Genomic DNA, 16973 nt, shown 5'->3' with positions numbered 1-16973 from the left:
TGTCTCTCATTACTTCTCTTTCATGTTGCGTCTTGTGTTTCAGCTGAATTAGGCTAACCACTGTTCCCCTAGTGTGCCTTGTAGAGGCAGCATGGTATGTTGAATAGATTGGTATCTGTGGGGTCATGAAGACCTGTGTTCAAGATTCACTTCTTTTTGTGCTTTTTTTGTTTTGTTTTGTTTTTGTGGGGATATGGGGGTTAAGTGACTTGCCCAGGGTCACACAGCTAGTAAGTGTCAAGTGTCTGAGGCTGGATTTGAACTCAGTCAAGATTTACTTCTTAACATATACTGCCTCTGTGACTTCACATTCTAGCCTGTATTATTTTTTATTTTTATTTTTTACATTATTTTTTTCTATCCTGTATTATATCTATCCATTTAATTGTCTTATCTCCCCTATTAGACTATATGCTCCTAGAGGGAAGGGATTATGTCTCATTCAATTCTCTTCCTTAAGTGTTCAATATGCTTGCTGACTTAGCTGAGGGGATCTTAAAAATTTTTTAAAAGGAACAAGTTCTGTAAATAATTCCAAAAGATAAATGATGTAAAATGTTTTTGTAAAGTCAAGATAGCATCTTTGGAATAAATATAGATTTTGTTGGTAACTATTAGGTATACTATATAGTTAAGTAAATATGTCTAATAACATGCATAAGTGATTATATTTTTGCTTTGCATATTTTAAAAGATTAATTAGACTTCAAAAATGTTTAGACCAACCTTCAAATGGTAGTCCCATTAAAGAATTAAAACTGAGAAATAGAAGGCAGCTAGGTGGCATGGTGGATAAAGCACCGGCCCTGGATTCAGGAGGACCTGAGTTCAAATCCGGCTTCACACACTTGATACTTGCTAGCTGTGTGACCCTGGGCAAGTCACTTAACCCTCATTGCCCTGCACCAAAAAATAACAACCACCACAACAACAAAAAACCAACCCCAAAACCTGAGAAATATAAAAAAGTAATGATGTGTGTGTAAGTGCTATTTATTTTAAAACTAAAAATGAAGCAATTATAAGAAAAATTTTCTGAAGATTTCTATCCATCCTGAGAAAAAACTAGCCTATCCAATACTTTTTTTGTTTTTTTTTTGGTAAGGCAATTGGGGTTAAGTGACTTGCCTAGGGTCACACAGCTAGTAAGTGTTAAGTGTCTGAGGCCAGATTTGAACTCAGGACCTCCTGACTCCAGGGCCGGTGCTCTATCCACTGTGCCATCTAGCTGCCCCTCTGAGAAAAAACTAAAAAAAAAATGTAAATGATAGGGTATTCATGAAAAACTTTCATGGATAAGCCTCAAGGATTATGAGGGGAAAAAGTGGAAGAATCAATGATAAAAGGTGAAATTAAACACCTCTTTTGGGATTAGGCTGAAGAAGACAAAAGCATAATAATCTAGGGAGACTAATGGATTATTAATAGGAAAAACCTTATAGGATAAAAACCTATCAGCTTCTGTCCCCAAAGTCTTCCTGCAATGCCTCGTTATGGTGTGGTTATAACCTTGAGTTCTAGATAGTGAGTGACAACAGTGAAAAACCAGATCTGGCAATGGCCCTGGTGAAAGGAGTCTGTTTTCTGAGAACTAACCAGCTAATTATAAGAGACACATTATTAGGGGGCTGGCTTACTTCATGGTAACCCATGAAACAAAGAAAAATCCTAAAATGGATGTCAGTCCTGTATGGCCCTCTTCAGCTTTAACAGGGATGGTGACAGAATGATGGGAAAGGGGCCAAAGGACATTAAGCATCAATACCACTTTTAAATGAACAACAAATTTCTATTTGACTCCAGGTACTCTAAAACTGAGATGCTAGCCCAATGATCAACTACTGCCTAGCTCCTCCTCCTCCTCCTCCTTTTTTTTTTTTTTTTTTTTTGCAGGGCAATGAGGGTTAAGTGACTTGCCCAGGGTCACATAGCTAGTAAGTGTCAAGTGTCTGAGGCTGGATTTGAACTCAGGTCCTCCTGAATCCAGGGCTAGTGCTTTATTTACTGTGCCACCTAACTGCCCCCAGTGCCTAGCTTCTTAAACTGTGGGTTGTGACCCTATATGGGGTCATGAAAAATTTGACAACAATAAAAGGTTACATATACCTATTTTATATAGTATTTCTCTATATAAACTATACCTGCATATTTATTCATATATTTATCATTATTTATTATATATTATAAATAATATATTTATTATTTATGTTATAACATATATTATATATTTATTTACCTAGATACCCAGAGTTATATACAAATTCTCAGGCAAAAAGGGGTGCTAGTTCAGGGTTTCTTAAACTTTTTCTAATTGTAACCCCTTTTTGCCTGAGAAATTTTAATGTGACCCTGGGTGTAAACATATATAAAATAGATATACAAATCAAACATTTACTGTTGCCAGATTTTTTGAGGACCCCCCCCCATTCAGTAATGTGACTCCATATGAGGTTGCAACACGCAGTTTAAAAAGCTTTGAACTAGTAGACATATTGCAGGAAAAGCTGGAGCACTGTACTTGCAAAAAGACTCATGAAAAGACTTGCAGCTTATACATCAACAGTGGTTGGCATGGATGAAGTGATAGAGGAATTCCATGAAGAACTTGCTAAGACCCTCCAGACCAAGTCAACATATTCTTTGATACCTAATGACTTCAATGCAAAGGTAGGAAAAAATGAACATGGTAAAAAATATGAAAAAGTACTGTTCAGAAGGAAGACACCCAAACTAGTAGATTAAACAGGAGTTTCCTACTTCGATATCATGAACACTTTCTTCAAAAAAGGAATAGGCACTAGATACAGAAAACAGCAAAAAGAACAAAACTGACTTCATTTTGACAGGAAAAAGACTTTCGGGGGGGGGGGGGGACAATGAGGGTTAAGTGAAATGCCCAGGGTCACACAGCTAGTAAGTGTCAAGTGTGTCTGAGGCCAGATTTGAACTCAGGTCCTCCTTAATCCAGGGCCAGTGCTTTATCCACTGTGCCACCTAGCTTCCCGCCAATGATTTTTTTTTTTTGTGTGTGTGTGTGTGTGTGTGAGGCAATTGGGGTTTAAGTGACTTGCCCAGAGTCACACAGCTAGTAAGTGTTAAGTGTCTGAGGCTGGATTTGAACTCAGGTCCTCCTGAATCCAGGGCCAGTTCTCTATCCACTGTGCCACCCAGCTGCCCCTCCCCAATGATTTTAATGCTCCTGTCCTCTCTATGTAATTACCTCGTTTATCCAGTTATAGCCTGTACATATCTTGTTTGTATTAGTTGTTTACATGCTGTTTTCCCCATTAAACTGTGAGCTCCTTAAGAGAACAACTGATTTTTGCCCTTTCTTTGTCTCCCCAGTCCTTAGCCCAGTGCCTGGCACATAGCAAATGCTTAATAAATGCTTGCTGATAGCTGTGTGACCCTGAGCAAGTCACTTAACCCTCATTGCCCCACAAAAAAGAATATATAATAAATTCTTGCTGACTCATAACCACATGTGGATTGATTTGAGAAGTACCTTACTACGTTGGCTTAGTTATTACCTTCTCTGATTACCAGTTGGAAATTGATCTTTGGTCAATAAGGAAGAATTGCTTAAGCAAAATCAACCTGGGCACCTAATACATACACTCCTCATAAGATCCTTTCCCAGACGTGGGCCACATGGACACATCTTCTATCCCCACTCTGTTGTTCCTCCACTGAAGGCCCTATTGACATTTTGTCAGGGTATGGAGATGGCTATACCAGCCAGTGAAGCACAGGCTCTGTGGTGTCATGCCCACACTGGTCGTGTGCTTTAAAATATGGGAGTAGTGGCCAACTATGGGTCAAGAACCTGGTCAAGAGTAAGCTCATTAAGTGGGAGACAGGAAGGTAAAGTGTTTCACTAGGATCAGGATCATTAACTGTGGGAATTTCTTATTATAACTGGGGAAGTAATCATTGCAACTTACAAAATCATCTAGTATAAATTTTTTTTGGCAGGACAATGAGGGGGTTAAGTGACTCCCCCAGGGTCACACAGCTAGTAAGTGTCAAGTGTCTGAGGCGGGATTTGAACTCAGGTACTCCTGAATCCAGGGCCGGTGCTTTATCCACTGTGCCACTTAGCTGCCCCTCTAGTATAAGTTTTTAAAAAGTTAGAAGCAGAGCATGGTTCAAATGAAGCTCACTATAGTTGAGTTTTACTTCAGGAAAAAAAGTTTCCTCTAAGATCACAGATTGTATTCTTTTTTTTTTTTTTTTTTTAGTGAGGCAGTTGGGGTTAAGTGACCTTGCCCAGGGCCACACAGCTAGTAAGTGTTAAGTGTCTGAGGCCAGATTTGAACTCAGGTACTCTGACTCCAGGGCCGGTGCTCTATCCACTGCGCCACCTAGCTGCCCCACAGAATGTATTCTTAATCTTAGTCAGCCTCTGACAAATTCTTGGCATTAATGACAAAGGGAACCCTACAAAGAACCTGAAAGTTTTAAGAGAAATCCATAATCATTAGTAAGAAAATAACTCAAAATCTCAGAACTACTGGTGGGTTAGTAACATCATGTTTACTTTAAAAGGCCAGGAGCCAGTATTTAAGTCAGTAGTAGATAGGGATTCTACATAGTATCTTCATTTCTTCCACTAATGCTGGTGGACTCAGATCTAAGTTATTGAAACTCTTTGGGCAGGACTCAGTATTTCTTTTCCTCATTGGAAGAGAAAGCATCAAGGGTCTTTGGAGTAATCCAAAATGGTAGTATTTATTTGGCCCTTTATGTTTCCTTATGATATACGGTGTTATGCTCATCTTCCTTACTCATATATTTGTTATGAAGTCTGTTGGAACTGATTGAGGACAGGGTACATCACTGACATAATAAAGTAACAAAAACAGAGGTCCTGAAGTAAGAGGTATATGTGGCATAATGACATAATTTTCAAACTTAAGATTCTATTTATTCTGTGACCAAAGTAGTTCACATTTCTATTGTGGCAAGTAATACTTCATATTATACAGGGCAATTAAACTCATATTATAAATGAACTAAGGCTTCTGGTTTACCCTTATACAACCACTTCAAAGGTATTAGCTAGTACTTACAACAAACTTAGGAGGGAGAGTAGAGCAAGTACATTGTACCTGTCTTTAAAGTAGAGAAAACTTAAGTGTCAGAGAAAGACAGAAGACACACACACACACACACACACAGATAGAGACAGAGATATAGTGCTAGCTTGGTGGCATATGATAGATGAGTGCTGGCATTTGAAGTCAGAAGCTCTAGCTTTGAATGCTAGCTCTATTGCTCACTACCACTTGGGCAAGTCGTTAACCTCTTTGGGTATCAGTTTATTCACTCCAAAATGAATGGGTCCAGACTTGCTGGTCTCTAAGGTCCCTTGCAGCTCTAAATCTATGGTCTTATGACTTGCTCCTGTCCCAAAGCTAATGAATGTCACAGCTGGGATTCTAACCCCAGTCTTTTGACTCATGTCCAGTGCTACTCCCTCTCCTCCCAAAGTTTCTCTTCAAGGCTTACAATGCATTTTCCCTCACAGCAGCCCTGTGAGGTAAAAAGAATAAGATAATGCATATGAAAATGATTTTGTAACTCAAGTAATTCTAAATGTCAGGTGATCTGACTATCTGAGTAATGTGTGGACACTCTTTGCCTGATATATATGGCTCTCTAAACTTGGGAGAAGATCTTGGGTTGGTGCTGTGGTCCCCAAATACATCACTCTATGGCCAACCTACTAATAAGACTTATGACTTTAGCTAGGCCTGGTCTTTGGAAGACTGACAAATGAGACTGTCCTTGGGTCTTTCCTGAGAGCTTTCCTAGGTGGGTCAAGCTCCCAGAGAGCCTATACTTTGCTGGCATGAGTGTGAGACTTCAGAATTGCTCACATTCTAGGATGAGGCCTCTGGTGGTATCACTATCACTACTACAGAAAACACCATCTTTTCTTTTTTTTTTTTTTTTAAACCATTCCTGAATTGAAAGCAATCTTATAAGCAACCAAGTATAATTTCAACTGAGGGGATATAGTAAAAGAATTTGCTTTCCTAACCTGCCTCTTCCTTAACCCATGTTGGGGACGGGGGGGATAGAGTAGAATTGTAATTCTTGCCCCTCAATAAGCTAGTTTTCCTCATTATCCAAGGCCCAGTTGAAATGACAGTTCTGGTGTTCCCTGAGATATTCAGACAAATGTAGCCTGTGCTAAAGTGCTTATACTAATGTTCTTGCAAGTTACTACCTGCTTTCTGACTTGTTATTCAACTAACTTGTGAATTACACAGTGTAATGGGAATAAACATTTCTTAAAAAACTAAAAAAGTAGGGGCAGCTAGGTGGCGCAGTGAATTAAAGCACTGGCCCTGGATTCAGGAGGACCTGAGTTCAAATCTGACCTCAGACACTTGACCACTTACTAGCTGCGTGACACTGGGCAAGCCACTTAACCCTCATTGCCCCACAAAACAAAAAAAAAAAAGGAGGAGGCCTGGATTCAAGACCTGACTCTGCCCCTTTACCAAACAAACAAACAAACAAAAAAAAACCCCACAACCCCCAAAACCCCACTAAAAAAAAACTTTGGGTCGGTACAGTAAAAAGTACTCTATGTACTACAGTAAGAATGAAAAATATCCTTATTTTTAAGCACTTATTTAAATGCTTTCCTAATATACTTCTTCACTCCTGGTGCAGAAAGTATGTCCTCAGGACTCAAACCTTGCTTTGAGACCCTTTTACTTTCTTTTTCATATAAAGAAAAACAAGACAAGATTAGAAAAAAATGAGCTAAAGGATTAATACAAGAAAAGAATGTATTGGATACTTTCTGGTAAGAACCCTGGGAAAAAATAGCTTCTTTCAGCTAATTTTTTAAAAGAGAATGATGAGGATGTGGGCTCAAAGATGAAATCCTCTTACACAGTCTTTGAGTCCGGGGATCTATCAATACGACACTTCATTATCACCGGAAGAAGCTGAGACTCCAGTGCTTTGTCAGTGCCTGGAGTTTCCTCTTTCAGATCAGAGAGACATGGAGCGCTTCCTAGGGATTGTCATAGTCCTAAGCTAATGTTGTTGATTTTCCTCTTTAAGGAGATGATGCAAAAATTACAAGTTTACAGACTGAAGCATCTCCCATTTCCAAGTGTAACTTCTGTCCACAAACTATCAAAAGGCAGGAATTTTTAATGGTTGATTCAGAGTGGAATTTTAAATATTCTCTCCAGAAAGCAGATGTTCTAAAAATTCCATTTACACTCACAAAAATGTTGTTCTTTTGTTTTTGACCCAGAGAAAGTGGTCAGTTTTAAGTAACTCAAAATATGGTAAAATAAGTTATTTAATTCAAGCATATCCCAGAAATTCAAACCGAACATGCTGTCCCTTTTATTATTTTCAGAGTTCTCAATTGTTATAAGTAGCCTATTTCTTGGTTGACTAGAAAAACATGGCTCCCTGAAGGATAATATATGCTGATGATGCACCTTCAGGATTTTAGTTTACTCAAGAACTAAACGAAAGGCAGAACTAGATAAAGTCTAGTATTTATCTGTGAAACACAGTGGATGCTATGATGCTCCAAATAACTATAAGTAAAAAAGAGAGCAAAACACAACATTATCAGGCAAACAAAAAGAGGAATTCCAACTAAGATACTTTCCTGTTCTCCAGTCCCCATTTGCCCTTATTTCCGTCAGGAGTCTGTACCTTGCCAGAATAGAGTTATGAAGATCTTCCTTATAACTGTCCATGCAGTACAGACATGAACCAAAAGATTACACTGGTCTGAAAGAACAGCTTAGTGTATGTGATGCAACTGCTGAATTCCTACAGAAAACCTCAAAAAAAAAGTTTCCATGATTCATAGGAGAAAGGAGACACATTGGAACCATAACACAACATCTCAATGGGGTGAACCACACTATACCAAAATAAAAACACAGGAAAAACTGGATCGACTCAGGTCATAGATGCACATAGCAAACTTTGTTTTCCAGCAGCTGGTATCCGGACTGAGTGTTGTTCCCACAGTCTTATATCAATACTGCCCTAAGACCCAGAAATATAATATTAAACCACAGGAAATAGGCAAAATAACTTTCACGTTGCCTAGTATGCATGAACATTTAAATGAAGACTTCACACATCTTTTTTTACAAAGTTACTAAAGAGCAGCCAGTTTTGAACAATCTTTTTAGCATTCTCAGATCACTAGTTCCTAACAGAATATGATCGGGCTTTGTCCTGCAGGACATTCTCTACACTGGATTTTTAAACCCTCTCTTATCAATATTAGAACCAAGACAGAAGATTCCCCTCCCCCCTCCCCGCCTTTTGGGGGAGTCTTTCATGAATTCCGGCATGAGTTGTCATATGAAACAAGGCCGCTGAGGAGGCAACTAGAATCTCAGGGATAGGACCTTAACTGCTTTTTCTCTCAGAAACTCTAAAACCAAGACCTAGTATGGGTCTCCTACCATAATCTCTAAAGTCCTGCTTATGCTGATCATGCTTTAATCGTCATCTCAGTATTTTGTTTTAAGCTCCTTTAATCCCCTCTAAACAATTTTTGTCCTTTGCAATGAATAAGTTGTTGGTGTTCAGTCATTTCAGTTGTATCTGACTCTTCATGACCCCATTTGGAGTTTTCTTAGCAAAGATACTGGATTGGTTTGCTTTCTTCCTTCTCCAACCAATAAGACCCTTTGACTATTACAGGTCTTATCTTTCTTATCATTAAGTGAATCTTTGATACATTGGGTTGTCTTGCCTTCATCCATCCCTTTAATCCAGCATCCTTTGGACAATCAATCTCCCTTTCTTTTCACCATGGGGCCCTGCCCTGCCAACATTTGGTCAACAAAAATAGTCAGAATGTCTTTGCTTTGATAGCTATGAAAACTAATAAAAGGAGCATTTACACATGTAGTTTGCTCAAGAGAAAAAGTTTGATGATTATATTTTCTATTATCCACTAAAGATAAATTATTTTAAATGGAAATATTCACCTTTCATAAAATAAAATCACATTTGGAGTTTCAAAATGAATTTCCAGATAAATAGAGCTTTGTGTCAACCACAGATATAGCTCACCTACTTGTGGTCTTATTCTTGAGACTTTCAAGAGATCCCTGTATCAGCCCGGTATTCAAGCATCAGGCCTCTAGCCTCTGTCTTTGTTCCAGGGCTTTCTCCAGAGTATGTTCCTGGATAAGACCCATCTTCAATTGCCCACGCCTGCCTCGTCTGGACTTTCCCGAGGTGTTCCTCTGCCTGATCCTGACTGTTGTCTCTGGCGTCCTGTACCTCACAGGAATGTCACTAGGCTGGACATTGAGGGAAGGCCCTAACTAGTTTAATCATCTGTCTCGCTCAATGGACCACTGATGATTTGCCTGAACCCATAGCATACTCCCACTCTGTCATACTCTACATACCTCCCTACTTAATAAACTCCAGTGGTTCCTTGTGACCTCGAGGATTAAATATAAAATCCTGTTTGTCATTTAAGGCCTTTTCTAGCCTGCGTATTCCTTACCCTAAGCTCTACACACGTACCCTCGGATCAGTGACACTGGTCTCCGTTGCTGTTCTTTGTACAAGACACTTGCCATCTCTTGACTTGCCTTTTCAATGGTGGTTTCCCATGCCCAGAAGGTTCTCTCCTCTTCTCCTTAGATACCTAGCTTCCTTCAAGGTTCAGGCCAATCCCACCCTCTGTAAGGGCCCTCTGTAACTACTTTCCCCTTTTCCTTCCCTTCCCTCTTACATGTACATGGTTCCTCAGAGTCTTGCTGTCCCCAGTGCTTAGCACAGTGCTGGGAGGCACTTAAGTGCTTGTTGATTGACTGTTTACACCAAGCTTCAGGCAGTTGACAGATATGATTAACATTTTCAACTTGCAAATGAATATACATTCCACATCCCCCCTCCCCCAATTAGGCTTGACCTAAAATAAATAAGACAGCAGACAAGTGGCAATTTTAATATCACACAAAATATGATCAACTTAAACTAGGGGGTTCTTGTTCCAAGGATTCCTCTGGCAGGCTGGAGAAGCCTATGAATCAGAATGTTTTTAAATACATTAAGTGAAACACATAGTATTATCAAGGAAATAAGTTATATTGAAACAGGGTTGTAAATATATAGATATATAATTATACATCTATAATTATGTATAATTATAGATGTAGATTATTATAATATGTAAATATAATCTTACATATATTTTACAACCCCATTTCAATAACTGATTTTCTTGGTAATCTAGTGTGTTTCGCTTAATATATGTTTCTATATCATATCTATTTAATTTATGGCCCCAAGTTATGGAATCTTTGACTTAGATCATCAGCATGGATTAATCCATCTGTGGATGGATGGATTCTGACTCCTGCTTTGCTCTTCTTGCTTCATAGCTTATTGTCATTTTTCATTAAAAAGCAGAGGGGGGGAGAAAAAAGCAATGAATAAAATTCATCCATTTCAGATGCTGATTTCATGTCCAAAAGCTGTCAAGATGACACAATGAACTCCTAAGACACCGCTGGCACTGCTTTGAGTGAACACTGCCTAGTGCCAGTTCAAGGTAGCTCTAGGAATACCTTTATTTCCAAAAATGGGGAAAATAAAGTGTTAGTGTTGCTTTCACCTTCTCAAAAGCACAAGGCCGTATGCCTCCCTTTTTGGATGGAGGCCAGAAGAGTATTTATATTATGCAGTAGGTTAAAAAAAGGGAGATCCATACACATAGGAGCAGTAAAGCAAATCCTTTCTCCTCAACATAGTATTTCTGCTTTATGGTGAGTAATTCTTTCTACTGATCTGCATATGGTTTGGGTTTGTTTGGTTTTTTTTTGTGGGGCAATGAGGGTTAAGTGACTTGCCCAGGGGTCACACACTAGTAAGTGTCAAGTGTCTGAGGCCCAGATTTGAATTCAGGTCCTCCTGAATCCAGGGCCTGTGCTTTATCCATTGCGCCGACCTAGCTGCCCTGCATATGGTTGTTTGAAATAATTTAAAAGGTACAGGTTTTAAATTTATAGTAAGTGGCTTAACTTTTTGGGTTTAAATGGAAAACTATTAACATGCCAAGAATATGGTCTAAATTGGAGTATTATGTTAGTGAGCTATGATGTCACCACTATGGCATCCTTTAATGAACTGAAAAAAAAATTGGGTGAATAAGCTAGTAGATTGATACTATTCTATTTCAGGTCACCAATACTTCCTGTTATCAGATAAATCATTTGAACAATGATTTGTGCATGGATAAGATCAATTCTGATGCTTGTACACTAAAAAAAAGATAGGGAAGAAAGGTGAGACACCTAGCAGAATGCTCAGTGAATCAGAAGACTTGGATTCTATGCCATGACTCTGCCTTTATAACATGGACAAGCACTTGTTATTTTGATTTTTCTCATCTAAAAAATATAAAACCCAATAATAGGGGCAGCTAGGTGGCACAGTGGATAGAGCACCAGCCCTGGAGTCAGGAGTACCCTGGTTCAAATCGGCCTCAGACACTTAATACTTACTAGCTGTGTGACCCTGGGCAAGTCACTTAACCCCAATTGACTCACTAAAAAACAAAACAAAACAAAACAACAAAAAAAACCCCACCCAATAATAAAAACAAAAAAGGTATACTGAAAACATGAATTTTGGCCTGCTAGATGTTTTAATTTCTGTGGAATGATATAAAAAAAGACAGTTTAATGGATATGTTGGAATAATTGCAGGTGGCACAGAGCTGTCAATGAATGATCTTTTTTAGGCCTTTATATGTTACATTAATAGGAAAAAAGAAAAACAGACACATTGCTCCAGAAACTGATAACTTAAAAGCAAGAAATATGAGCCAGAGATATTAAGGTCATATAGTAATTCTAATAAACAAATACATTACTATGTGTTAACTAGTAGCATACTGAGGCCTCAGTAGTCTTAACTTTTAAATGAAGGGGTTGGAAGGGGTTGGACAAGAGACATTCTCTAAGCTTGTAACCCTGTGAAACATATGAAAGTCATGTATTTTTTCTAACAATGTCATTTGAAAACTATGAACCCTACTGAATGAAGCCCCATGAAGGTCCCTAGTTATGAAGTGTTGTTGGTTTAGGGTTGTTGGGTGGTGTTGGTTCCCCCGCCCCCCCCCCACCCCCCCGGCCATTTGTACATGCAATTTTCATTTTTTCCTTCAATTTCAGACATGATATCATTCCTTAGAAGTTCTTTTTTTGGCTATTGGTGGTTGCCGGGTCATCACAATTTCAAACATATTTTAGAGGAAAGGAGATGCTACCATTGCAAGTTTGATGTTTAAATGAAAATACTTTAACACAGTAAGGGTAAATACTTACATAATCTGGCAGCGGAACATCATCAGAACTCAAGGAACCTCTCAAGGACTGTGTGGGCTTGTTCCAGAACTTTGTTGTGCTTTTTAGACAGCAAAGAAAACAAACTAAAAAAAAAGCAAAAGAAAGAATATCATATTAAAAACACCAAAGTTCACATTATCTAGTTCCTAGATAAACTGAATTATTTCTCCATATGATGATCTTTTAAAATAGTACCTGTATTTTTCAGGTTTCTGTTAGTATATGTTAATACCTTCTATGTAACTAGAAACTAGACATGTTTAAATTATAATGGTACAATGACAAGGGGGGGTAAGTTTGACAAGTTGCAAGTTTTGTTGCACATTTGGGAAAAATACTTGTGCTTCTAAATCTGCCTACTTAAAAATATGCATCAAAACCATAATGATACTTTAAAGCTACAATAATTTTAGTTAATAAAAACTCTTTTCGTTTTGGCTAAAGAAGATGGTAACTTAATAACCAAGGGCCTGCACATTGACTTAAAACCACAAATTAACATCACCTATGTTGTATTGTATTGTTATTTATTTTGTTAAGCATTTCCAGTTATGTTTTAATCTGGTCAGGGTGCACTCCAAGTTTGACACCTCTGATCTAGTCCTACCCTCTCATTTTTCAGATTAAACAAAGTGAGAGCAGAAAAGTGCACTGGATACTAACCAAACCCAGGTCCTCTGATTCTACATTTAGTACTCTTTTCCTACTGGTAGAGATCAGTGTGGATTGGAATTGGCAGGAAAAGTTTGTTAAGTTTAGACTCTGAGAAGGACCTTTGAAGCAGAAGATGAAGCTAGGTGGCGCCGTTAGTGCATGGAGCACTGTTTATCACACACACTTGAGTTTCAACCTGTCCTTGGGCGAGTCATTAACTTCTGGTTCAGCTTCAGTTTTCCCATTTATACCCCCAACTGGCCGGGAATTATAATAGCACCTACCAGCCAGGCTGGTTGTGAAGAGGTGAGACAAATATATGTAAAGCACTTTGAAAAACAATGCTAGATAAATGCCTAGCTTTGTGATTAATCAGGCTTCAGATAAGTGGCACCAAGAAAGGCATTATGTGAAAAAGCAGCTGGAAAACAAGTTAAGAATAGGTTGCTTTCTCTTTCAAAAGATGATGAGCAGGCTGAGGAGGAGTCATCAGATAGGAGGTAAGGGGGAAATAAGGATGGATATGAGGTTCATATATTTTTATATACAGAAATGGAGCAACATATTTGATTTACATGAAATAAAAGCAAAAGGGCAATTTAGTGAATGTGTTGAATGAAGAGGTGCAACCAAGAACTGCTTAACAAGACTCTCACTTTTCCCACTTATCAGTGCAATAATGTGAAGGCCACTGTGCTAAATTGGGACTGCATCCTGGAATGGATAGAATTTCAGGACGATCTTGACTAATGGGAATGAGTTTCTGAGGACCTCACAGGTATAGAACATAGCTTGGGTGAAGGTTCAGAGTCAGTAATGGAATACACAAGCTAAAAGGGGGTTGAATAAATTGGGTGTGGGGAGACATAGATGTGGCTGATGGTAAATTAGGAAAAAATGAAGTGAAGTAGTAAGTCAAGCATATTTTGATGATTTAGTGGAAAGCAAAACCATATAATTTTATTTGTTCAAATGTCCCTCTTCCTGTTAGTGCACTAATAAATCAAGTCAGCAATCACCTACTATCTGCCAGCTACTGTGTTAAGCACTAGGGAAACAAAGAAAATATACACCGTGTACCAACGATGCTGTTATTGGAAATGGCATAATTTCAACTCCTAAGCTTCCAGTTGGGTACCTAAGCCTTAGTTTCCTCACCTGTAAAACGAGGATAATAATTCCTGCATTACTAACTGCCCAACAGTATGGTGTATGTAAAGTGTTTTGCAAACTTTAAAGCACCAAATAAATGTCAGCTATTATTGAAATTTTATTTAAAAATTTTAAGTAGCATTTTATTGTGCATGATTATGCAGTTAATAAGTTTTGGAGGTGGGATTTGAACTTGGGTTCCTCCTCAGCCTTAATAGGCTCCCTCTATGACTCCTGATGATGATACAGTTCTGAGGGGACACGTATCATCTCCCCATATAAACAATAAAAAGTTTAACTTTGGTTAATCCCTCATGACTGCTTGCTCATGTTTACTATTTTATGCTTCTCTCAACTCCTATGTTTGAATCCTACTCGTTTCTGGTCTTTTTCAACAGAGTGCTTGGAAACCCTCTATTTCGTTCAAATCCAATTTTACTCTTGTAGGATTATGCTCAGTTTGCTGGTGTAAATTACTCTTGGTGTAAGCTTATATCCTTTGATTTCAGAATATCCATATTCCAAGATATCCACCCCTTTGTAGTGCTGCTGCTAGATTATGTGAGGTCTTGACCATGTCTCCTCCTTTCTTGAATTCTTTCTGGCTGCTTAGCTTTTTTCCTTTGATCTGGAGAAGCCCTGATTTTGGCTCTAATGTTCCTTAGAGTTTTCATTTGGTGGTTTCTTTCAGGAGGTGACAAATGTATTCCTTCTATTTCCACTTCACCCCCTAGTTCGAAAGATCAGGGTGGTTTTCTTTAAAGATTTCTTAAAATATGTTGTCTAGGATATTTATTTTTATGTTCATGTTTTCAGGTGTGTCTAATAATTCTTAAATTCTTTTCTTTTCTTTTTTTGTTTTTTTAAGTGAGGCAATTGGGGGTTAAGTGACTTGCCCAGGGTCACACAGCTAGTAAGGGTTAAGTGTCTGAGGCCGGATTTGAAACCCAGGTACTCCTGACTCCAGGGCCGGTGCTCTATCCACTGCGCCACCTAGCTGCCCCATATTTGTTTCTTTTCCATTTTTCCAGGTCAGTTTGTTTTTGACATGAGATAAATATATTTTGTTCTAAGTTTTTTGACTTTGATTTTTTCTCAAGGAATCATTGCCTTCTATTTGGTCAATTCTAATTTCCATGGAGTTTCTTGCTTGGGCGAAGTTTATGTATGTCTTATCCCAAGTTACTAATTAATTTCCTTCGCAAGTCTTTTACAAACTTTCATTTCTTATCCATTTTTTTCTCCTGAAGTACTCTTATTTTATTTATTAAAACATTTTAAAGTCTTTTTAAAAAATCCCTCTTTGTTTATTTGCTGTCAGGAATTCTAGTTGAACTTAAACACACAAGCTCAAGCTGTGTTTTACTTTCAGGCTTTGCTTGTAGATGTTTTAGAGTCATTCTCTTCTGGATTTTGTGTCTTGAGTGTCATTCAAGTGATCATACTAACTCTTTATGATGTGATTCATTTGTTTGTTTGCTCATTCTTTCAGCCAACTTCTTGACATTGGACTTGATGTTAAGCCTGGCCAACAGAAATTTCTGGAGGGAAGGTTTGGGCTGGTTCTGTTGCTGTTTTTTCAGGGTACCAAAACTTGTGTTATTCCAGGATCTTAGGGCCAACTCAAGCTGGGAATCTGTAATATTTTAGTGCTCAAAAAGTGGTCTGGTTCAGTGTGAAGTCTGATTTCTGACTCCCTGGCCTGAGCACCACAAGTTCCAGACCTGGGTTTGGGTCTCAGCAACAGAAGATGTCACTAGACTTAGCTCCTGCTAACCAGCTAGAAAGCTCTGCTGGTTTAGAGTGAAAGAACTGTAGGATTCCTATCCCTGAAGACTTCCCATTGAGTCAGAAGCTGAACTGACACCCTGCTCTGTTCCTAGGGTCTGAGACCACAACTATTTAACTTGCCTAGGGACTGCAATGTTCCCTATCCCAGAAGGCCACTCCAGAGGATAGGACCCCACTTCTGTCCACCCTGGATCTGTGATCTGGAACTGAGTAGTGGGTGGCAAAGCTTCCATATAGCACCCATTCCCATTATCCCACGGATCTGGGACCCTTTTTGACTTGCCCTGAGTGTTGGAGTGCTCTGTGGCTCCATGTTCCTGGACAGACCCCATCTTCATAGACTTCTCTGTCTATCACTCTTCGCTGACCTGGCCCATAAAAAATGATTCACTGTTATTCTTGGATTTCCCCATCAAGATTTGGTCTGGTGTGTTTTCTGGATCTTTTTGGAGGAGGTACAGATGTGTATGTGAATAGAAGGGGAGTTTGTTGCACTATCTTAGCTCCTATTCTGAGACTGAACAGTTCCAATTATGTCCAATTATATAGAATCACAGAATCTGAGCAAGAATTTTGGAGATCATGTAGGCGATTTCATACCTGAGCAGAAATTCCTTCTACCATATCTCTGCCAAGTGGCCATCCAATATTTTCTAAAAAGGCCTTCAAAGAGAAGGACATTTTACCACCTCACCAAGCAGACTATTGTACTTTTGTATCACTCTACTTTGGATATTTCCACTACATCATGCCAAATATTGCCTTACTGCAATGCCCATCCATTTATCTCAATTCTGCCATCTGGAGCCAGGTAAAATAAATTTGAATTCTTCTACATGACAGCCCTTCAAATACTTAAAGACCATGCCCCTAAGTCTTCCATTATCCAGACTAAACATTCCTAGTTTTTTCAGTGGTTCCTTGTAGAGCACGTTTCTAATCCTTTCATCAAACTAGTCAGCTTTTCATAATGTGTTCCAGCTTTGATGTCCT

The 16973-nt window shown here is 38.7% G+C and overlaps 1 protein-coding gene across 1 annotated transcript in view; it reads right to left on the bottom strand.

Annotated features, from left to right (window-relative positions):
* DYM (dymeclin) overlaps positions 1–16973 on the bottom strand; it is a 613994-nt gene that overhangs the window by 168329 nt on the left and 428692 nt on the right. Inside the window, 2 exon segments of the mRNA XM_043964852.1 lie at positions 12363–12416; positions 12418–12466. Coding sequence (XP_043820787.1) covers positions 12363–12416; positions 12418–12466 — 103 coding nt within the window.

This window comes from Dromiciops gliroides, chromosome 1 (assembly GCF_019393635.1).
Source record: "Dromiciops gliroides isolate mDroGli1 chromosome 1, mDroGli1.pri, whole genome shotgun sequence".
Classification (NCBI taxonomy): domain Eukaryota; kingdom Metazoa; phylum Chordata; class Mammalia; order Microbiotheria; family Microbiotheriidae; genus Dromiciops; species Dromiciops gliroides.
Note: the sequence above shows the minus strand (reverse complement) of the source record. Positions and strands in the feature narration are given on the sequence as shown.